The sequence below is a fragment of the Bos grunniens genome, chromosome 18, assembly GCF_055505025.1.
Source record: "Bos grunniens cultivar Pamir isolate PY7600 chromosome 18, Bosgru_T2T1.0, whole genome shotgun sequence".
Classification (NCBI taxonomy): Eukaryota; Metazoa; Chordata; class Mammalia; order Artiodactyla; family Bovidae; genus Bos; species Bos grunniens.
The window spans coordinates 56,828,716-56,851,871 of NC_141182.1; the positions used below are offsets into that span (position 1 = coordinate 56,828,716).

The window sequence follows — 23,156 nt, forward strand, 5'->3', positions numbered from 1 at the left end:
CAGACAGAGAAGGTGAAGTATCATATGACATCCCTTATGTGTGGAATCTAAACAAGAAATGATACAAAGGAACTTATGAAATAGAAAGAGACTCACAGACTTAGAAAACAAACTGATGGTTCCTGAGGGGAGGCATAGTCAGGGAGTTTGGGAGGGTCATGTACACACTGCTATATTCAAAAAGGATAATCAACAAGGACTTACTATAAAGCACATGGAACTCTACTCAATGCTATGTGCCAGCCTGGATGGGAGGGGGTGTCGGGGACAATGAATACATGTGTGTATGTGGTTGCATCCCTTCACTGTTCATTTGAAACTATCACAACAATATTAATTGGCTATACCCCAGTACAAAATAAAACGTTGAAAATTTGGAAAAAAAAGAAATAATCATTTATTATTTTTTTGATGAGCTTTCTGGGTTGGAAATTTGCAAGCAGCTTGACTATGCACTTCTGGTTCGTGGGGTTGCAGGCAGATGTCAGCTGAGGCAGCCATCATCATAGAGCTTCAGTAAGGCCAGAAGATCTGCTTTCAAAATCTTGTTGGGACTCCGTCTCTGGACTTTGGGTTTCCTTTAGGGTGTTGTAGCTTAGCTGGATGCTGGACGAAAGGGATTGTCAAGGGTGAAGTTACAAAGAGGGAGGGCCTAGGACCCTCGAGTTTCAGGAAGCATTCTCAACAGCACCATGAGGAAGTGGGGGCATTCAGTGAAGAGGAATCCTAAAGGAGCAAAGGCTCAAGTGTTGCACAAATAATGATGCAACAGAGAGAAGGAAACACTGCAAGAAGGAAATGTTTGGGTAGGGAGAGGAGAGGAGACTCAATGTCAAAGTGGAGCGGTTGGCCTCTTACAGATTGTCTAAACATGCTCACGGGAGGGGCAAGAGTACACTTCTGCAAGTGAGCTGTAGTGTCCCTGGGGCCAGCCTAAGGAAGTTTCTTTCTTATTGCTTCTATTTTTTTCAGCAAAAGAAGAAGTGAGAATGAAGAGCGGGGAGAATGGCTGGAGGTTTAGAGAGAAGAGATGAGAAAATGATTTCTTAGGGGCTGGAGAGGAAAACGGTGGCAGCCTTGCAGTTTGGTTCTGAGTATTTGCAGCCGCACATTTGAAACATGTTCCCTCCTGAGTTCAGCTGGGTGGGAGCAGGCACAGAGAAGGCAGTGAGTTCATTTCAACCAGGGTTGGGGTTTTGCCAGGCAAGTATGACTGAGGGAGAAAGAGGAAAGGAGATCATGTCACTTGGGCAAGGGCATGATTATGGTGGTTGACCACAGAATCTATGCAGTCTAAGGAAGGGAGGACATGGGAGGAGATGAGAGAAATGGGGGGAAAAAAGGTGGGATCTAAGAATCAGAGATACCAATGGCATTCCTGAATTGAAAGAGGAGAGTGAAAAAGTTGGCTTAAAGTTCAACATTCAGAAAACTAAGATCATGGCATCTGGTCCCATCACTTCATGGCAAATAGATGGGGAAACAGTGGAAACAGTGTCAGACTTTATTTTTTGGGGCTCCAAAATCACTGCAGATGGTGATTGCAGCCATGAAATTAAAAGACGCTTACTCCTGGGAAGGAAAGTTATGACCAGCCTAGATAGCATATTCAAAAGCAGAGACATTACTTTGCCAACAAAGGTCTGTCTAGTCAAGGCTATGATTTTTCCAGTTGTCACGTATGGATGTGAGAGTTGGACTGTGAAGAAAGCTGAGCACCGAAGAATTGATGCTTTTGAACTGTGGTGTTGGAGAAGACTCTTGAGAGTCCCTTGGACTGCAAGGAGATCCAACCAGTCCATTCTGAAGGAGATCAGCCCTGGGATTTCTTTGGAAGGAATGATGCTAAAGCTGAAACTCCAGTACTTTGGCCACCTCATGCGAAGAGTTGACTCATTGGAAAGACTCTGATGCTGGGAGGGATTGGGGGCAGGAGGAGAAGGGGACGACAGAGGATGAGATGGCTGGATGGCATCACCGACTCGATGGACGTGAGTCTGAGTGAACTCCGGGAGTTGGTGATGGACAGGGAGGCCTGGCGTGCTGCGATTAATGGGGTCACAAAGAGTTGGACACGACTGAGCGACTGAACTGAACTGAACTGAACTACATGATTTGGCACTAGTCCCTGCATGACAACAACTTCAGACATGCAAATGATACCACTCTAATGGCAGAAAGCAAAGAGGAACTAAAGAGCCTCTTGACGAGAGTGAAAGAGAAGAGTGAAAAAGCTGGCTTAAAATTCAACATTTAAAAAATTAAGACCATGGCATCCAGTCCCATCACTTAATTGCAAATACAAGAGAAAAAAGTGGAAACAGTGATAGATTTTCTTTTCTTGGGCTCCAACATCACTGCGGTCAGTGACTACAGCCATGAAATTATAAGACGCATGCTTCTTGGAAGGAAAGCTATGATAAACCTAGACAGCATATTCAAAAGCAGAGACATCACTTTGCCAACAAAAGTCCACATAGTTAAAGTTATGGTTTTTCCAGTAGTCATGTACGGATGTGAGAGTTGGACCATGAAGAAGGCTAAGTGCCAAACAATTGATACTTTTGAACTGTGGTGCTGGAGAAGACTCTCGAGAGTCCCTTGAAAAGCAAGGAGATCAAACCAGTCAGTCCTAAAGGAAATCAGTCCCAAATCTTCATTGGAAGGACTGATGCCAAAGTTGAAACTCCAATATTTTGGCCACCTGATGTGAAAAGCCTACTCATTGGAAAAGATCTGATGCTGGGAGAGATTGATGGCAGGAAGAGAAGGGGGAGACAGAGCATGAGATGGTTGGACCGCATTATCAACTCAATGGACATGAGTTTGAGCAAACTCCAGGAGATAGTGAAGGACAGGGAAGCCTGGCGTACTGCAGCCCAGGGGGTCACAAAGAGTCAGAGATGACTGAGAGACTAAAGAACAACCTCCCTGGCACTGTCTGTTCTCATTCCCCCCCTCACTCCTAGTTATTCCTCAAACATCCTAGACATGCTCCTGCCTTAGGGCCTTTTCACAGGCTGTTCTGTCCTCGTGTTTTCCCTCCAGAAAAATCTTACTCATTCCCTCTCTTCCTTCAAATCTTTGCTTAAATTCCACCTTCTTAGTGATGTCTACCCTGTCTACCCTATTGAATATGGAAACCATTCTCTTCCAGAATTTCCAATCTTTTTTACCCAGATCTATTTTTCCCCCATAGCTTTTTAAAAATATATATACCTTTTCTTTGAAGTTTATGTATTCGTTTCTGGCTGTGCTGCGTCTTTCACTGCTGTGCATGGCTTTCTCTTGTTACGGCCGATGGGGGCTACTCTTCATCGCCTTGGGCTGGCTTCTCCTGTTGTGGAACACAGGCTCTGCGTGTGCAGGTTTCAGTAGTTGTGGCATGTGTGCTTTGCTGCCTCGAGACATGTGGAGTCTTCCTGGACCAGGGATCGAACCCGTGTGCCCTGAATTGGCAGACAGATTCTTAACCACTGGACCACGAGAGAATTTGTCCCCGTAGTATTTGACATCTAACATTTCACTAACTCCGATTAACACAACATAACTAATGTTATCAGTAGTAAGCCACATGCTTCTTCGATGCAAGGGCAGGGATCTTGGTCTATTTCCCTTGCCTCTCTGTCCACAGCACCTAGGACAGCACCTGCTGCTGCTGCTGCTAAGTCGCTTCAGTCGTGTCCGACTCTGTGTGACCCCATAAACGGCAGCCCACCAGGCTCCCACGTCCCTGGGATTCTCCAGGCAAGAACACTGGAGTGGGTTGCCATTTCCTTCTCCAATGCAGGAAAGTGAAAAGTGAAAGTGAAGTCGCTCAGTCGTGTCCGACCCTCAGCAACCCCATGGACTGCAGCCTTCCAGGCTCCTCCATCCATGGGATTTTCCCGGCAAGAGTACTGGAGTGGGGTGCCATTGCCTTCTCCGAGGACAGCACCTAGCATCTTGCAAAGACTCAATAAATATGTTTAATGATCCACTTTGAGCACTGGTTACTCTGAGAGATTTCCCTGACACAACAGAGTGGAGGGCCAGTTTTCTCTACAATAACTCTTACAAGCAGCTAGAATACTCAGTCTTGACACCTCGGGGTCCCCTCACCCAGATTCAGCATCTCCCATTCCCAATTCTTAGGTGGCACTAAGGGTAAAAACCAGATGTAAGAGACGTGGGCTCGATCCCAGGGGATCAGGGAGATCCCCTGGAGAAGGGCCTGGAAACCCACTCCAGTATTCCTGCCTGGAGAATCCCCATGGACAGAGGAGCCTGGTGGGCTACAGTCCATGGGGTGACAAAGAGTCGGACATGACTGAAGAGACTTAGCACAGCATGGAGAAAACTCTTGAGAGTCCTTTGGAATGCAAGGAGATCAAACCAGTCAATCCTAAAGGAAATAAGGACTGAATATTCACTGGAAAAGACTGATGCTGAAGCTGAAACTCCAATACTTTGGCCACCTGATGGGAAGAACTGACTCCTTGGAAAAGGCTCTGATGCTGGGCAAGATTGAAGGCAGGAGAAGGGGACGACAGAGGATGAGATGGTTGGATGGCATCCCCGACTCGATGGACCTGAGTTTGAGTGAGCTCCGGGAGTTGGTGATGGACAGGGAAGCCTGGCGTGCTGCAGTCCTTGGGGTCGCAAAGAGTCTGACCCGACTGAGTGACTGAACTCAACGGAACTGAACTGAAAGGACTTGCCTGCAACTCCATAAATGGTCACAAGGTGGTGCTGTGGGCCATTTCGTCAGTCAAGATTCGCTCTTTCCCTACCTGACACCTCAGTTTCTTTTTGAGTTCTAGTTTAAATTTTTTTCAAACTCTAGGAATTATACTCCTAATGAGACAGGAGATAGGTGGGCTCCAGGCTGAGCAGCTAGAGTTCATCGTCTGTGGACAGATGCTCCAAAACAGCGGGAGGGGAGCTTCCTTGATGGTTCAGTGGTAAAGAATCCACCCGCCAATGAAGGAGACAGGTGGGATCTTCCTGATCCGGGAAGATCCCACGTGCCGTGGAGCAGCTAAGCCCGTGGGCCACAACTACTGAGCCTGTGCTCTAGAGCCCGAGAGGCTCAGCTACTGAGCCCATGTCCTGCAACTACCGAAGCCTGCGTGCCCTAGACCCCGTGCTCTGCAACAAAAGACGCCACCACAATGAGAAGCCTGTATTCACCACAGCTAGAGAAAGCCCGTGTGCAGTAGCAAAGATCCAGTGTAACCAAAAGTTAATTACTAACTTAAAAAATGAACTAAAGATAGCAATATTACATGTCAATCCCAAACTTCCGATCTATCCCCCTTCTCTTAGCAAAGCATTTTTAAAGGCAAAGTGAGGGAAGGCTGTCCCAGGGTATGTGATCAGTTCGTGCACAGTTCTCTGCTTGGTTGCTGTTCAGGTAATGGGATAGTTAACAGTCTCACTTTCAGTCTGTTATCAGTCTCAGCCTGTTAACAGTCTGCAATCATCAAGTAGTTTATTTCTTACATGTGGTGGTGGTTTTTAACATCTGAAAAACTCAGGAAATATACATGAGATACTATTCTCTGGGTATTTCAGACAGACTCTGCAGCAGAGAATATATGGAAGGGGTCTGTCACGGGAAGTCCCCCCACAGGCCTGAATGGTTTCAAACTGAGACTGAGTGACTTGCCCCAAAACTGTTGTCCATCTTCAGACCATTTCAGCCCTTGACACTTTTTTCTAAGAGTGAAAAGTTAAAAAACAGTTTCACCAGAATAAACATAGCTCACAGATAATGAGTCTTCCCGGGTGGCTCTAGTGGGAAAGAACCTGCCTGCTAATGCAGGTATACTTAAGAGACGCCAGTTTGATCCCTGGGTCTGGAAGATACCCTGGAGAAGGAAATGGCAGCCCACCGCAGTATTCCTGCCTGGGAAATCCCATGGACAGAGGAGCCTGGTAGGCTGCAGTCCATAGGGTCGCACAGAGTGATACACAACTGAACTGACTTAGCATGTACACATACTGAGCTCCTTATTTGAGCCTGGCAATGTTCACCACTTTTTATTTCATTTAATCATAATGACAAGTTCAATTCAGTTCAGTTGCTCAGTCGTGTCCAACACTTTGCGATCCCATGGACTGCAGCACGCCAGGCTCCCCTGTCCATCACCAATTCCCGGAGCTTGCTCAAACTCATGTCCATCGAGTTGGTGATGCCATCCAACCATATTCTCTGTCGTCCCCTTCTCCTCCTGCCTTCAATCTTTGCCAGCATCAGGGTCTTTTCCAGGGAGTCAGTTTTTCACATCAGGTGGCCAAAGTATTGGAGTTTCAGCTTCAGCATCAGTCCTTCCAATGAATATTCAGGACTTATTTCCTTTAGGATTGACTGGTTCAATCTCCTTGTAGTCCAAAGGACTCTCAAGAGTCTTCTCCAACACTACAGTTCAAAAGCATCAATTCTTCGACGCTCAGCTTTCTTTATGGTCCAACTCTCACATCCATATGTAACTACTGGAAAAACCACAGCTTTGACTAGACAGACCTTTGTCAGCAAATTAATGTCTCTGCTTTTTAATATGCTATCTAGGTTGGTCATAGCTTTTCTTTCAAGGAGCAAGGGTCTTTTAATTTCATGGCTGCAGTCACCATCTGTAGTGATTTTGGAGCCCAAGAAAATAGAGTTTGTCACTATTTGCACTGTTTCCCCATTTGTTTGCCATGAAGTGATGGGACCGGATGCATGTTCTTCATTTTTTTCAATGTTGAGCTTTAAGCCAGCTTTTTCACTCTCCTCTTTCATTTTCATCAAGAGGCTTTTAAGTTCTTCTTCACTTTCTGCTATAAGGATGGTGTCATCTACATATCTGAGGTTATTGATATTTCTCCTGGCGATCTTGATTCCAGCTTGTGCTTCATCCAGCCCGGCATTTCTCATGATATACTACTCTGCACATAATTTAAATAAGCAGGTTGACAATATACAGCTTTGACATACTCCTTTCCCTATTTGGAATCAATCTGTTGTTTCACGTCCAGTTCTAACTGTTGCTTCTTGACCTGCATACAGATTTCTCAGGAGGCCAGTAAGGTAGTCTGGTATGCCCATCTCTTGAAGAATTTTCCAGTTTGTTGTGATCCACACAGTCTAAGGCATTGGTGTAAGCAATAAAGCAGAAGTAGATGTTTTTCTGGAATTCTCTTGCTTTTTCGATGATCCAATGGATGTTGACAATTTGATCTCTGGTTCCTCTGCCTTTTCTAAAACCAGCTTCAACATCTGGAAGTTCACGGTTCACATACTGTTGAAGCCCGGCTTGGAGAATTTTGAGCATTGGTTTGCTAGTATGTGAGATGACTGCAATTGTGCAACAGTTTGAACATTCTTTGGCATTGCCCTTTTTTGGCATTGGAATGAAAACTGACCTTTCCCAGTCCTGTGGCCACTGCTGAGTTTTCCAAATTTGCTGGCATATTGAGTGCAGCATTTTAATAGCATTATCTTTTACGATTTGAAATAGCTCAAGTGGCATTGCATCACCTCCACTTGCTTGTTCATAGTGATGCTTCCTAAAGCCCACTTGACTTTAGACTCCAGGGTTTCTGGCTCTAGATGAGTGATCACACTATCATGGTTATCTGTGTCATGAAGATCTTTTTTGTATAGTTCTTCTGTGTATTCTTGCCATCTCTTCTTAATATCTTCTGCTTCTGTTAGGTCCATACCATTTTTGTCCTTTATTAAGCCCATCTTTGCATGAAATGTTCCCTTGGTTTCTCTAATTTTCTTGAAGAGATCTCTAGTCTTTCCCATTCTATTGTTTTCCTCTATTTTTTTGCATTGATCATTGAGGAAGGCTTTCTTATCTCTCCATGCTATTCTTTGGAACTCTCCATTCAAATGGATATATCGTTCCTTTTCTCCTTTGCCTTTCCCTTCTCTTCTTTTCTCAGCTATTTGTAAGACCTCCTCAGACAACCGATTTGCCTTTTTGCAGGTCTTTTTCTTGGAGATGGTCTTGATCCCTGTCTCCTGTTCAATGTCACAGACCTCCATCCATAGTTCTTCAGACACTCTGTCTATCAGATCTAATCCTTTGAATCTGTCACTTCCAATGTATAATCATAAGGGATTTGATTTAGGTCATACCTGAATGGTCTAGTGGTTTTCCCTACTTTCTTCAATTTAAGCCTGAATTTTGCAATAAGGAGTTCATGATCTGAGCCACAGTCAGCTCCCAGTCTTGTTTTTGCTGACTGTATACAGCTTCTCCATCTTTGGCTGCAAAGAATATAATCAGTCTGATTTCGGTATTGACCACCTGGTGATGTCCATGTGTAGAGTTGTCTCTTGTATTGTTGGAAGAGGATGTTTGCTACGACCAATGCGTTCTCTTGGCAAAACTCTATTAGCTGTTGCCCTGCTTCATTCTGTACTCCAAGGCTAAATCTGCCTGTTACTTCAGGTATGTCTTGACTTCCTACTTTTGCATTCCAGTCCCCTATGATGAAAAGGACATCTATTTTGGGTGTTAGTGAAGAGGAAAATTTTAAATTTTTACATAACCTCCTGCTTCTTCTGCCTCTGTAACTCAGCTTGCTCCCTGCAAAGTCTAGATCATGTAGGTCTCAGAAAGTGGGGACTCACAATACTAGGAACTGGAGCTTATCTCACTCACCCTTGTCCTGCTCTTTGCAATCACCCTAGCCCCTACAAACCCACGAACCTGCTTAATCGTGCCTGTCGGTGTACAAAAACACTGCAACACCTTTGTTCGGGGCTCAGAGCTTGGAGTGTTAACTCCTTTGGGCCTGCAGGCGTAATAAACCTGAGTTCTCCGAGTGTGGTGCTTGGTTTCTTGAGTACTGGTTTCTGCAACATTTCTTCTAGAAGGTCTTGTAGATCTTCATAGAGCTGTTCAGTTTCAGCTTCTTCAGCATTACTGCTTGGGGCATAGACTTGGATTACCGTGATATTGAATGGCTTGCCTTGGAAATGAACAGAGATCATTCTGTCATTTTTGAGATCGCACCCAAGTACTGCATTTCAGAGTCTTTGTTGACTATGAGGGCTACTCCATTTCTGCTAAGGGATTCTTGCCCACAGTAGTAGATATAATGGTCATCTGAGTTAAATCCACCCATTCCAGTCCATTTTAGTTCACTGATTCCAAAAATGTTGAGGTTCACTCTTGCCATCTCCTGTTTGACCGCTTCCAATTTACCCTTGATTCATGGCGCTAGAGTCGGACACAACTGAGCGACTTCACTTTCACTTTTCACTTTCATGTATTGGAGAAGGAAATGGCAACCCACTCCAGTGTTCTTGCCTGGAGAATCCCAGGGACAGGAAGCCTGGTGGGCTGCCGTCTATGGGGTCGCACAGAGTCGGATACGACTAAAGCGATGCAGCAGCAGCAGCAGCATGGACCTTAGATTCCAGGTCCCTATGCAACATTGTTCTTTACAGCATCGGACTTTACTTCCATCACCAGTCACATCCACAACTGGGTGTTGGTTTCGCTTTGGCGCCATCTCTTCGTTCTTTCGCGAGTTGTTTCTCCACTCTTCTCCAGCAGTACACTGGGCACCTACCGACTGAGGAGTTCATCTGTCAGTGTCATGTCCTTTTGCCTTTTCATACTGTTCATACTGTCCAGGAAGATGGTAGAAGGGGCGAAGTCTCATTTAAAATCAAACCCCATGCCCACCAGAGATGCTCAGAGGGTTCAAACAAACCCTTGTGTGCACCAGAACCCAGAGACCCCACAGAGACTGAGTCAGAACTCTGTGTGAGTGTGTCCTGTGGAGGTATGGGTCACCAGTGGTCTGCCACAGGGGCAGGGGCTCTGGGTGCGGGAGACTGGTCACACAGCCTGTGGCATAAGCCCCCTTGGAGGAGGTCTCCATTAACTCCACCATCAAGCCACCGAGCAGATGACCCACAAACTGCAGAACAATTATACCAAAGAAATTATCGCACTGTTAAGAAAGTTCTAGGATCCACAACAGATCTCCCAACTTGGGGATCCGGCAAAGGGACTGAGAACCCCCAGGGAAATTTGACTTTGGAGGCCAGTGGGATTTGATTACAAAACTTACACAAAACTGGAGAAACAGACTCTTGGAGGGCACACACAAAGCCTTGTGTGCACCGGGACCCAGGAGAAAGGAGCAGTGACTCCACAAGAGACTGAGCCAGCCTTGCCTGGGAGTGTCCAGGAGTCTCCAGCAGAGGCGAGGGTCAGGAGCACTGATGAGGCAGTGCCGGGACCTTGTGAAGGAGGTCGCCATTATCTTAATCGCCTCCACCATAGTTTGGTCTCAGGTCAAACAACTGGGAGGGAACACAGCCCCGCCCATCAACAGAAAATTGGATTAAAGATGTACAGAGCAGGACTTCCTTGGTGGTACAGTGGATAAGAATCTGCCTGTCAATGTAGGGACATGGGTTCGATCCCTGGTCTGGGAAGATTCCACATGCCGTGGAGCAACTAAGGCCTGCTCATATCATGACTGCTGAGCCCGTGTGGTGCAACTGCTGAGGCCAGTGCGCCTAGAGCCTGTGCTCTGCAACAAGAGAAGCCACCACGATGAGAAGCCCGCGCACTGCAATGAGTAGCCCCCACTCGCCACAGCTAGAGAAAAGCCTGCAAAGCAATGAAGACCCAGTGCAACCAAAAATTAATAAAAATTAAAAAAAAAAAAATGTACAGAGCATGGCCCCACCCATCAGAACCAGACCCAGTTTCCCCCACAATCAGCCTCTCCCAACAGGAAGCTTCCATAAGCCTCTTATCCTTATCTGTCAGAGGCAGACAGAATGAAAAGTGTCTTCCAAATGTTCAAGAACTTCCAGATGTTGAAGCTGGATTTAGAAAAGGCAGAGGAACCAGAGATAAAATTGCCAACATCTGCTGGATCATTGAAAAAGCAAGAGAATTCCAGAAAAACATCTACTGCTTTATTGACTATGTCAAAGCCTTTGACTGTGTGGATGACAACAAACTGTGGAAAATTCTTCAAGAGATGGAAACACCAGACCACCTGACCTGCCTCCTGAGAAATCTGTATGCAGGTCAGGAAGCAACAGTTAGAACTGGACATCGAACAACAGACTGGTTCCAAATAGGAAAAGGAGTACGTCAAGGCTGTATATTATCACCCTGTTTATTTAACTTATATGCAGAGAACATCATGAGAAACGCTGGGCTGGAGGAAGCACAAGCTGGATTCAAGATTGCCAGGAGAAATATCAATAACCTCAGATATGCAGATGACACCACCCTTATAGCAGAAAGTGAGGAACTAAAGAGCCTCTTGATGAAAGTGAAAGATGAGAGTGAAAAAGCTGGCTTGAAACTCAACATTCAGAAAACGAAGATCATGGCATCCGGTCCCATCACTTCATGGCAAACAGAGGGGTTAACAATGCAAACAGTGACAGACTTTATTTTCTTGGGCTCCAGAATCACTGCAGATGATGACTGCAGCCATGAAATTAAAAGATGCTTGCTCCTTGGAAGAAAAGCTATGACCAACCTAGAGAGCATATTGAAAAGCAGAGACATTAGTTTGCCGACAAAGGTCCATCTAGTCAAGGCTATGGTTTTTCCAGTGGTCACATATGGATGTGAGAGTTGGACTGTGAAGAAGGCTGAGCGCCGAAGAACTGATGCTTTTGAATTGTGGTATTGGAGAAGACTCTTGAGTCCCTTGGACTGCAAGGAGATCAAACCAGTCATTCCTAAAGGAAATCAGTCCTGAATTTTCATTGGAAGGACTGATGCTGAAGCTGAAGCTCCAATACTTTGGCCACCTGATACAAAGAACTGACTCCTTGGAAAATACCCTGATGTTGGGAAAGACTGAAGGCAGAAGGACAAGGGGATGACAGAGGATGAGATGGTTGGATGGCATCACTGATTCAATGGACATGAGTTTGAGCAAGCCCCGGGTGTTGGTGATGGATGGGGAGGCCTGGCATGCTGCAGTCCATGGTGTCACAGAGAGCTGGACTCGGCTGAGCGACTGAACTGACTGACTGTTCTTGGGGTCCTCAAGGTAAGAATACTGAAGTGGTTTGCCATTCCCTTCTCCAGTGGACCACTTTTTGTCAGAACTCTCCACCATGACCCGTCCATCTTGGGTGGCCCCGCACGGCATGAGGCCACCCATTTTCATAATGACAGTGCACCACCCAACTCTCGTTGGTCTCAATTTACAGATGCGGAAACTGAGGCACAGCAATAGTGAATAACTTGGCTCAGCATTACACCCTGAGGAAGTGGCAGAAATACCCATTCAGCCACTCCCCTCCCCCATATTCCTGTTAGCCCTCCTTTTACTGGCAAACCTCCCGGGATGGGAAATTCCACAACTTGAAGCCCAAGCCGAAATGGAGAAAACATCTGCAAAAGAGCACGGAGCATGTATTATCATTAAAAAAATACATATACACTGGATATAGATCATATACACATAATACAGATCTGATTATCATGTGGGAAAGACTTTGGAATAATTTCCATCTTCTACCTGTTCAAGTATTCTGAATTTTTCATTTGTTTTTTGTCCCACTGCTCGGCTTGCAGGATCTTAGTTTCCCCACTAGGGGTCGAACCTGGGCCACAGCAGTGACAGTGAAGTTTTGTAAGTCAGTTGGGACTTGAACCCATACAGGGGGACTTGATGCCAAAATCTTGGCTCTCTGTGCACCAAAGCCAAACAGAAATAGAGACAGAGTTATGGAGGAGAAAGAAAGAGTTGCTGTATTTATTTGCCAGGCAACAGGGGAATACAGTAGGCTAGACCCTCAAGAACCGTGCCCTGGTGAATAGACAGGTTAATCAGGCCAGGGGATATGATAAGGATCAAGGCAGTAACAGCCTTCCCTGGTGGTCCAGTGGTTAAGAATCAGGCGGTACAGGTTCGATCCCTGGTTTGGAAAGATCCCACAGCTATGAGGCAACTAAGCCTGTGCTCCGCAGTAAGAGAATAGCTCCCAATCTCCGTAACTAGAGAAAGCCTGAATGCAGCAATGAAGACCCAGCACAGGCATAAATAAATATGTATATTTTGTAAAAAAAAAAAAAAGTAACAGTCTTGAGACTCACACAGACTTGAGACTCGAAAAGAATAGGACACCACTGAGTGACTGAACAATCTTGAATTCTTGGCAGTTTCAACAGGGTGGGGCTGCTGACAAGACTAGGGTGTGTCCAGGGTCTTAGGTGATCCAGTCTCCTAATCTTGATGACCCTCACTGGCCCCTTTAATCTTGCCTCAGGTGGTTTCAGGGCTGCTCCTCCCTTAATTAGCAACTGTTCTGCCCTTTGGAACTCAGAGGTCACAGAGGCTGGAGTCTTGCCTGTTAAGAAATAGGAGACAGACTTTCCTGGTGGTTCAGTGGATAAGAATCTGCCAATTCAGGGGACATGGGTTTGATCCCTGGTCTGGGAAGATTCCACAGATTAACTGCAGATTAACTAAACCTGTGTGCCACAGCTACTGAGCCTACACTCTACAGCCTGTAGAGGTCACTGTAATAAGTTCGTGCACTGCAAGAAGAGTAGCTCCCACTTGCCACAACTAGAGAAAGCCTGCACGCAGCAACGGAGACCTAGTGCAGCTTAAAAAAAAACTAACGGGAGACAAAAAGACCTCTGTTCCTGGGAGCCCCAAAGGCCCTGCTTGGCATCAGAAGCGCAGAATCTTAACTACTGGGCCACCAGGGAAGTCCTAAGTGTGGATTTTTGACAGTGCTGAAAGTGGTGTTGTTCAGTCGCCCAGTCATGTCCAACTCTTTGCGACCCCAGCATGCTAAGCTTCTCTGTCCTGAACAATCTCCTGGAGTTTGCTCAGACTCATGTCCATTGAGTCGATAATGCCGTCCAACCATAATCCGTTGCCCCCTTTTCCTCCTGCCCTCAGTCTTTCCCAGTGTCAGGGTCTTTTCAAATGAGTCGACTCTTCACATCAGGTGGCCAAAGTATTGGAGCTTCAGCTTCAGGATTAGTCCTTCCGATGAATATTCAGGGTTGATTTCCTTTAGAATTGACCCGTTTGATTTCCTTGCTGTCCAAGGGACTCTCAAGAGTCTTCTCCAGCTCCACAGTTTAAAAACATCAATTCTTCCACGCTCAGCGGGCCACACGACAGGCCAATAAGTCCCAGGTGTGGAGACAAGGAATATGGCTTTATTGGGAAAGCTGGCTGACCGAGAACATGGCATACTAATGTCTAATAACGATTTCATCTGGGGTCTGGATGCCAGGTTCTTCTATAGAACAGAGAAGTAGAGGAGGTGAGGAAGTCAAGTAGAAAAGCTATTTATCTTGCAAAACAGGAGGGGATGTGTTAAATTCCTCCTTCTCTGCCATTCAAAGTTAGGCTATGTCAGATTGTATCTCTGTGAGTTAAACAAAGGCATTTTAATAGTCTGGGAGAGGGCAGCTTTCCCTGAGGAAGGCTATTATGTATGATTATAATAATAAAAGCAAGGCAAAGAAAAGGTTAAAGTCAAAGAAACAGATCCAACAGGGAGTCAGAATTGGTTCTACCCTGTAACACTGGAGTAGGTTGCCATTTCCTTCTCCCTTAGCTCACACGCTAGTAAGGGAGAAGGAAATGGCAACCTACTCCAATATTCTTGCCTGGAGAATCCTGTGGACAGTGGAGCCTGAAGGGCTGCTGTCCATAGGGTCACACAGAGTCAGATACGACTGAAGCGACTTAGCATGCAGCATGTAACACTGTGTGTGGATTTCTGATAGTGCTGAAGTTCAGCGCCCTAAAGTGTCCACCCCCTCTTGTTCAAGGGTCAGCAATACTGCAGTAAGTCCACGAGAGAGGAGAGAGTGAGTGCAGCTGTGGGTCCTTGCTCCCAGGCCAAATGGCCTGGGCATTCCTGGGCTGGGGAGGCAGGTGTATTGGGGGAGAGTACACAAGCCATTGGCTATTAGGGGACAGAAGCACAAATGTCGGGGAGCTCCACCGTGGTGACCCTCACTTATGTGAGTGATGGAGAGGGACCTTCCCTGGAGAGAGGCCTGAGTAGGACAGGACGCTCAAGCTGGATCAGGATGGGCTGCACGTGGCTGTGCAGTTTGTTGACACCACAACCTCCCCTGGCAGCTTCCTGCGGTTGATTTATATCCAGTCGCACCTGCATTACCTCACTGAGTTCCCTTAGGCATTCAGGGATTTATATATTTCTTCATTCATTCAGTCTAGTCACATCCCAAGGACTTCCCTGCAGCTCAAATGGTTAAGAATCTGCCTGTAATGAAGGAGATAAGGGTTTGATCCCTGGGTCAGGAAGATCCTCTGGAGAAGGGAAGGGAAATCCACTCCAGTATTCTTGCCTGGAGAATTCCCGAGGGACAGAGAAGCCTGGTGGGCTACAGTCCATGGGGTCGAAAAGAGTTGGACACGACTGAGCGACTAACGTGTTCACATCACAGCCTCTCCAAGCCGGTCCTCTCTTTCTCCCACTCTCTCCACTCCTGTCTTTGTGCCTCGGGCCCGCCTTCCAGTCTCCGCGCCCTGTCCTCTCATTGGTCCAGCTCCCTCAGTCCCGCCCCCAAATCACAGGGCAGGGGGAAGCTTTTATTCCTACCCCTTCCATTGGGTACTCTGCCTCAGATCAGAGATCAGATCAGTCGCTCAGTCGTGTCCGACTCTTTGTGACCACATGAATCACAGCATGCCAGGCCTCCCTGTCCATCACCAACTCCCGGAGTTCACTGAGACTCACGTCCATCGAGTCAGTGATGCCATCCAGCCACCTCATCCTCTGTCGTCCCCTTCTTCTCCTGCCCCCAATCAATCCCAGCATCAGAGTCTTTTCCAATGAGTCAACTCTTCTCATGAGGTGGCCAGAGTACTGGAGTTTCAGCTTTAGCATCATTCCTTCCAAAGAAATCCCAGGGCTGATCTCCTTCAGAATGGACTGGTTGGATCTCCTTGCAGTCCAATGGACTCTCAAGAGTCTTCTCCAACACCACAGTTGAAAAGCATCAATTCTTCGGCGCTCAGCCTTCTTCACAGTCCAACTCTCACATCCATACATGACCACAGGAAAAACCATAGCCTTGACTAGATGAACCTTTGTTGGCAAAGTAATGTCTCTGCTTTTGAATACACTGTCTAGGTTGGTCATAACTTTCCTTCCAAGGAGTAAGCGTCTTTTAATTTTATGGCTGCAGTCACCATCTGTAGTGATTTTGGAGCCCAGAAAAATAAAGTCTGACACTGTTTCCACCGTTTCCCCATCTATTTCCCATGAAGTGGTGGGACCGGATGCCATGATCTTCGTTTTCTGAATGTTGAGCTTTAAGCCAACTTTTTCACTCTCCACTTTCACTTTCATCAAGAGGCTTTTTAGTTCCTCTTCACTTTCTGCCATAAGGGTGGTGTCATCTGCATATCTGAGGTTATTGAGATTTCTCCCGGCAATCTTGATTCCAGCTTGTGTTTCTTCCAGTCCAGCGTTTCTCATGATGTACTCTGCATATAAGTTAAATAAACAGGGTGACAATATACAGCCTCCTTTTCCTATTTGGAACCAGTCTGTTGTTCCATGTCCAGTTCTAACTGTTGCTTCCTGACCTGCATACAAATTTCTCATGAGGCAGACCAGGTGATCTGCTATTCCCATCTCTTTCAGAATTTTCCACAGTTTATTGTGATCCACACAGTCAAAGGCTTTGGCATAGTCAATAAAGCAGAAATAGGTGTTTTTCTGGAACTCTCTTGCTTTTTCCATGATCCAGCAGATGTTGGCAATTTGATCTCTGGTTCCTCTGCCTTTTCTAAAACCAGCTTGAACATCAGGAAGTTCACGGTTCACATATTGTTGAAGCCTGGCTTGGAGAATTTTGAGCATTACTTTACTAGCGTGTGAGATGAGTGCAATTGTGCGGTAGTTTGAGCATTCTTTGGCATTGCCTTTCTTTGGGATTGGAATGAAAACTGACCTTTTCCAGTCCTGTGGCCACTGCTGAGTTTTCCAAATTTGCTGGCATATTGAGTGCATCACTTTCACCGCATCATCTTTCAGGATTTGGAAGAGCTCAACTGGAATTCCATCACCTCCACTAGCTTTGTTCGTAGTGATGCTTTTTAAGGCCCACTTGACTTCACATTTCAGGATGTCTAGCTCTAGGTCAGTGATCACATCATCGTGATTATCTGGGTTGTGAAGATCTTTTTTGTACAGTTCTTCTGTGTATTCTTGCCATCTCTCCTTAATATCTTCTGCTTCTGTTAGGTCCATACCATTTCTGTCCTTTATCAAGCTCATCTTTGCATAAAATGTTCCTTTGGTATCTCTGATTTTCTTGAAGAGATCCCTAGTCTTTCCCATTCTGTTGTTTTCCTCTATTTCTTTGCATTGATTGCTGAAGGCTTTCTTATCTCTTCTTGCTATTCTTTGGAACTCTGCATTTAGATGTTTATATCTTTCCTTTTCTCCTTTGCTTTTCGCTTCTCTTCTTTTCACAGCTATTTGTAAGGCCTCCCCAGACAGCCATTTTGCTTTTTTGCTTTTCTTTTCTATGAGAATGGTCTTGATCCCTGTCTTCTGTACAATGTCAGTGTACAATGGTCTTGATCCCTGTCTCCTGTACAAATTGGAAGTGGTCAAACAAGAGATGGCAAGAGTGAATGTCGACATTCTAGGAATCAGTGAACTGAAATGGACTGGAATGGGTGAATTTAACTCAGATGACCATTATATCTACTACTGCGGGCAGGAATCCCTCAGAAGAAATGGAGTGGCCATCATGGTCAACAAAAGAGTCCGAAATGCAGTACTTGGATGCAATCTCAAAAACGACAGAATGATCTATGTTCGTTTCCAAGGCAAACCATTCAATATCACAGTAATCCAAGTCTATGCCCCAACCAATAACACTGAAGAAGCTGAAGTTGAAGAGGTCTATGAAGACCTACGAGACCTTTTAGAACTAACACCCAAAAAAGATGTCCTTTTCATTATAGGGGACTGGAATGAAAAAGTAGGAAGTCAAGAAACACCTGGAGTAACAGGCAAATTTGGCCTTGGAATACGGAATGAAGCAGGGCAAAGACTAATAGAGTTTTGCCAAGAAAATGCACTGGTCATAACAAACACCCTCTTCCAAAAACGTAAGAGAAGACTCTATACATGGACATCACCAGATGGTCAACACCAAAATCAGATTGATTATATTCTTTGCAGCCAAAGATGGAGAAGCTCTATACAGTCAGCAAAAACAAGACCAGGAGCTGACTGTGGCTCAGACCATGAACTCCTTATTGCCAAATTCAGACTTAAATTGAAGAAAGTAGGGAAAACCACTAGACCATTCAGGTATGACCTAAATCAAATCCCTTATGATTATACAGTGGAAGTGAGAAATAGATTTAAGGGCCTAGATCTGATAGATAGAGTGCCTGACGAACTATGGACGGAGGGTACACTGCCTAAGCCTCAGATATTTCAACCAATGGAAGCCAACCTACTCAGCCAATGGGGCTGGAGCCCTTAATATAAAGAGTGTGCTGATGCTCCCCAGTGGAATCTCCAGGCGGTGTCCGCTCAGCCACCGGCACCTCTCTGTGTGCGAGCAGGTCGGGAATGGAAGAAGCTCATCCTGAGTGTTCTCCTGCCTGGATACCCAGCTCCACAAGGCTCAGGAAGGCGCCCTTCTCACCACCATCTCTTGTCAAGAGCCACCGAAAAGCTGCTAGGAAGTCGAGCAGGGGTCAGCCCGCAGGTGAAAGGACCAGACAAAGAGGGTTTAGAGGAAAGGTCTGGTGTCAGCTGTTGGGGATGGGCGTGCACAGAAGACAGTATGACCTCTCTTTTCTTTGTTTTTCTTAGTAGCTGCAACAGGTCAAATGGGGCCCAGCACCCCTATCGTGTGAGTGCCTTTGGTTTGAATCTGGAAGAGGAAGGGAAGTGGGATCCGGAGATGAAAAGCAACCTGCGCGTGTCAAGTGTTGCCTCACAGGACTGACAGTTGTTGACTAGACACCCGGGCTGGGCCCTTGAGAAGGAAAAGGGGTCCGGGGAGGCAAAAGCTAAAGAACACAGGCGAGCGTGAAGGATCCCCGACTCTCCACCCACCTCCTAAATTGAGGCTCTTTTCTTTCTCTCCTCTCAGGCGGCATTACACAATTGCTGATTTTGAAATCAGGGGTCCTCTCGGCAAGGGAAACTTCGGGAATGTGTACATGGCTTGCCATTTCATTGTGGCCCTGAAAGTCCTCTTCAAGTCCCAGATAGAAAAGGAAGGACTGGAATATCAGCTGCGCAGGGAAATTGAAATCCAGGCGCACCTACAGTAAGGACAGTCTCTGTATGAATGAGATTCCCATGCGTTTTCCCTCACAGACTTCCAGATGGAGCTATTACTCTCCTGGCCCCAGCACAATTTGCCCCTTTGTGTGACCAGTCACTTGTAATAGCATCATGAATTGGGCCTCAGGGAGGAGTCTTGACCCTTCCTCCTTTGTCCCCCAGACAGCACAATATCCTGCACCTGTACAACTACTTCCATGATGCGCGCCGGGTGTACCTGATTCTAGAATATGCTCCAAGGGGTGAGCTCTACAAGGAGCTACAAAACAGCCACGCGTTTGATGAACCGCGCACAGCCACGGTGAGGCAGAGGAGGCTGAGGGCTAGGGTTCATGAGTTTCCTATGGGCTGATGGGGGTCACTGCCTATGGCTTTCATGAAGGTTCAGATTGCTTCCTTTGAAAAAAAAAACTTTTATGAATTAATGAATTGATTTATGGCTGTGCAGGGTCTTTGTTGCCATGTGGGACTTTACTTGCACCAGCTTCTCATTGCAGTGGTTTCTCTTGTGAAGCATGGGCTCTAGGGTGCGTAGGCTCAGCAGTTGTGGCGCACTGGCTTAGTTGCCCTGTGGCTTGTGGACTCTTCCTGGATGAGGACTCGAAACTGTGTCCCCTGCATTGGCAGGTGGATTCTTTACCACTGGACCCACCAGGGAAGTCCTGAATTGCTTTTTTCTATCAATTTTACATAGCGACTCTTATATCCTACAATTTTACTTTTGGATACCCTATGGCATCACTGACTCAATTTGAGTGAACACCGGGAGTTGGCGATGGACAGGGAGGCCTGGCATGCTGCAGTCCATGGGGTTGCAAAGAGTCAAGACACGACTGAGCAACTGAACTGAATAATTACCCCCAGGATGTTAATAAGTAGTGTGTATAAGTTTGTGTTCTTTGGTTGTAAACAACAGAATCTAACTGCATTACCTTGTGGAAAGAAACATGAAAGGCTGTGGGGGACTTCACTGAATAAATGAATGAAACTGACTTAGAAAGCTAGGGATTTTTGGAGGACCTCTGGGTGGGAATGACAGCCGTCATCACCCCATGGCCGGCTTCATTTCCAGACTGCTTTTTCTTTGCTCACACAGGTAATGGAGGAGTTGGCAGATGCTCTGACCTACTGCCATGAAAAGAAGGTGATTCACAGGGATATGAAGCCAGAGAAACTGCTGCTGCGGCTCATGGGTGAGGTGAAGATGGCAGACTTTGGCTGGTCTGTGCACACTCCCTAAGGTAGGACAGGTGGTGGCACCCTGGCCAGTTAAGAATGATCCAATTTAATTCATTTCACATGTAAGACCCAGCTACAAACCTGGGTTTGTATTTCAATGCTGCCTTTTGAAATGCATATTTTAACAAGTATTTGTAGACTGAAAGAAGGTGGTTCGACTATATCTTCTATTTTTTAAGGTTTACATAAAATTTTACCAATAAGTTTCCGTGTAAGTACATTAAGAATGATTGTGCCATAATTCCGGGAATTTTACTCTATCAATAAACTGTAATTAATTTACTTGGTCCCTCTTGGTGGACCATCAGTTTGTTCCAAAACTTCCTGGATCATGAGCTAAATAATTGTAGGAAGAATCTCAGAATATGGGATTGTTGGTCCCAGGACTTGCCTTCTCAACCTTAATTCATAGGAAAACTTGGTGTTTCCAAGTTCCTGTGCTTGACAGGAGATTGCCCAGGACTGGATGCTGGGGAAGGATCGTGTCCCTTCTACTGAGCCTCCGCTTAATGTTCCTTTCTCTAGGAGAAAGACGATGTGTGGGACGCTGGACTACTTGCCCCCAGAAATGATTGAGGGGAGAATATACCATGAGAAGGTAGATCTATGGTGCCTAGGGGTGCTCTGCTACGAGCTGCTGGTGGGAAATCCACCCTTCGAGAGCACCTCCCATAGTGAGACCTACAGACACATCCTCAAGGTGGGATGGCCACACTCTGGGCATTCGTGCAGGAGCTGGGGGTAAGGGGCGGCTGGGAGCCTGGGGCACACACAAAGCTGGTTTACTATGATCCCGGCCAGTGCCTTGAATGGACCAAGGAAACTAACCATACTTCTCTTTCTTCTCTGGCCTCATCAGGTAGATGTAAGATTTCCTGCATCAATACCTTTGAGGGCTTGGGACCTGATCTCCAGGCTTCTCAGATACCAGCCCTCAGAGCGGCAGCCCTTGGCGCAGGTCTTGAAGCACCCGTGGGTCCAGGCTCACTCTCGGAGGGTGCTGCCCCCAGCTGCTCAAATGGCTTCCTTAGCCCTGTCCATCCCTATTCTTTTGTGATTGCTTGTGGAACACCCTGGCTCTGGTATCTCTTCTGTCTTTTGTTTCTTCACGTGTAAGATGTATCATGCTAGTTAATAACGGCTTCCCTTGTGGCTCAGCTGGTAAAGAATCCGCCTGCAATGCGGGAGACCTGGGTTCAATCCCTGGGTTGGGAAGATTCCCTAGAGAAGGGAAAGGCTACTCACTCCAGTATTCTGACCTGGAGAATTCCACAGACTGTATAGTCCATGGAATCTCAAAGAGTCGGACATGACTGAGCGACTTTTACCACTAATAAAGGCCAAATAATTTTATTTATTTTTGGCTGTGCTGGGTCATTGTTGCTTAGGATGGGCTTTCTCTAGTTTCCACGAGCAGGGGCTGCACTTGATGTGGTATGCTGGCTTCAGTAGTTGTGGCCCATGAGCTTAGTTGGTCCTCTGCATAGAATCTTCCCAGACCAGGGATAGAACCGGTGTGCCTTGCACTGGCAGGCAGATTCTTACCCCCTGTGCCACCAGGGAAATCCAAAGCTGAATCATCTTGTACCAGGTCTCTTTCTTAAAAAAAAAAAAAGAAAATTTATTTGACTGCGTTGGGTCTCAGTTGAGATCTTCATTACATCATGCTGGATCTTTTCGTCAGGCGTTGGCTCTGTGGTGGCAGGAAGGCTCTGTAACACGTGGGCTTAGTATCTCCTGCCCCTGCCCCCTGCACTGGGATCCTAGTTCCCTGACCAGGGATGGGACCCTCATTCCCTGCATTGCAAGTTGGATGTGTTTTTAATATATTTATTTGGCGGCATTGTGCCTTAGTGGCGTATGGGAACAGGTTCCCCTAGAAGGGATCGAACCCAGGCCCCCTGAACTAGGAGCCTGGAATCCTAGCCACTGGACCACCGGAGAAGTCCCACCAAATTATTTTTAAAATATGCTTTTACTAGGTCTAGGTTGGTAATTTCACTTATTTGAAACCAGTAAGCAGCTCTCCTCCAAAATCAGAAAACTTAACACAACTTAAAAATGACAAATATGCTTTTAATCAGCCGTGTGCCTAAAGGAGCCGCAGCTGGGGAGGTGATGCCGAGTAAACCTTTGGCCCTCGAGCGAGAGACATATTAGGCAGAGTTTAAGGCCACGCAGGGCGGGGCGGGAAGATTTGGGACTCACCACGCCGCCCTGGTGGCTCAGACGGTAAAGAATCCGCCTGCAACGCGTGAGACCTGGGTTCAATCCCTGGGCTGGGAAGATCCCCTGGAGAAGAAAACGAGTATCTACTCTAGTATTCTGGCCTGGAGAATTGCATGGACAGAGGAGCCTGGTGAGCTGCAGTCCATGGGGTCGCAAAGAGTGGGGACACGCACGACTGAGCGACTGACTTTCACGCCGCCCTACTGCCCAACATTTGACTGAATGAGTCAGGAACTCTTCCGCCCGCCCTCATCCTAGTTACCCGGAAACGCAAACTTCCGGTGGGTCCACGACTCCGACGCGGGGCAGCCCATTACGCTATCCCTGGACGAACCGGAATTTCGTCACCCCGACTACCCGCCCACTCCCGGAAGTG

The 23,156-nt window shown here is 46.5% G+C and overlaps 1 protein-coding gene and 1 long non-coding RNA gene across 2 annotated transcripts; one reads left to right on the plus strand and one right to left on the minus strand.

The window, feature by feature from the left end:
• Nucleotides 1-18,412: 18,412 nt before the first annotated feature.
• LOC147354282 (aurora kinase C-like) lies at nt 18,413-21,582 on the plus strand. The gene is made up of 6 exons (XM_086349402.1): nt 18,413-18,423; nt 19,116-19,295; nt 19,475-19,613; nt 20,409-20,533; nt 21,077-21,251; nt 21,562-21,582. Exons 1-6 carry the CDS (start codon nt 18,413-18,415, stop codon nt 21,580-21,582), a joined length of 651 nt encoding a protein of 216 aa, XP_086205528.1.
• A 303-nt stretch (nt 21,583-21,885) lies between these two features.
• LOC147354283 (uncharacterized) lies at nt 21,886-23,135 on the minus strand. Its single transcript, XR_015146388.1, has 2 exons — nt 23,043-23,135; nt 21,886-22,150 (listed from the first exon to the last, which is right to left on the minus strand). It is a non-coding gene; the product is annotated as an uncharacterized LOC147354283 (long non-coding RNA).
• Nucleotides 23,136-23,156: the final 21 nt, after the last annotated feature.

What these genes read in the sequence shown, in the direction of transcription:
- LOC147354282 (XM_086349402.1), top strand. An exon ending in GAAATCCAGGCGCACCTACA is followed by an intron (nt 19,296 to 19,474) that starts GTAAGGACAGTC and finishes TTTGTCCCCCAG; the next exon opens with ACAGCACAATATCCTGCACC. An exon ending in ATGAACCGCGCACAGCCACG is followed by an intron (nt 19,614 to 20,408) that starts GTGAGGCAGAGG and finishes TTGCTCACACAG; the next exon opens with GTAATGGAGGAGTTGGCAGA.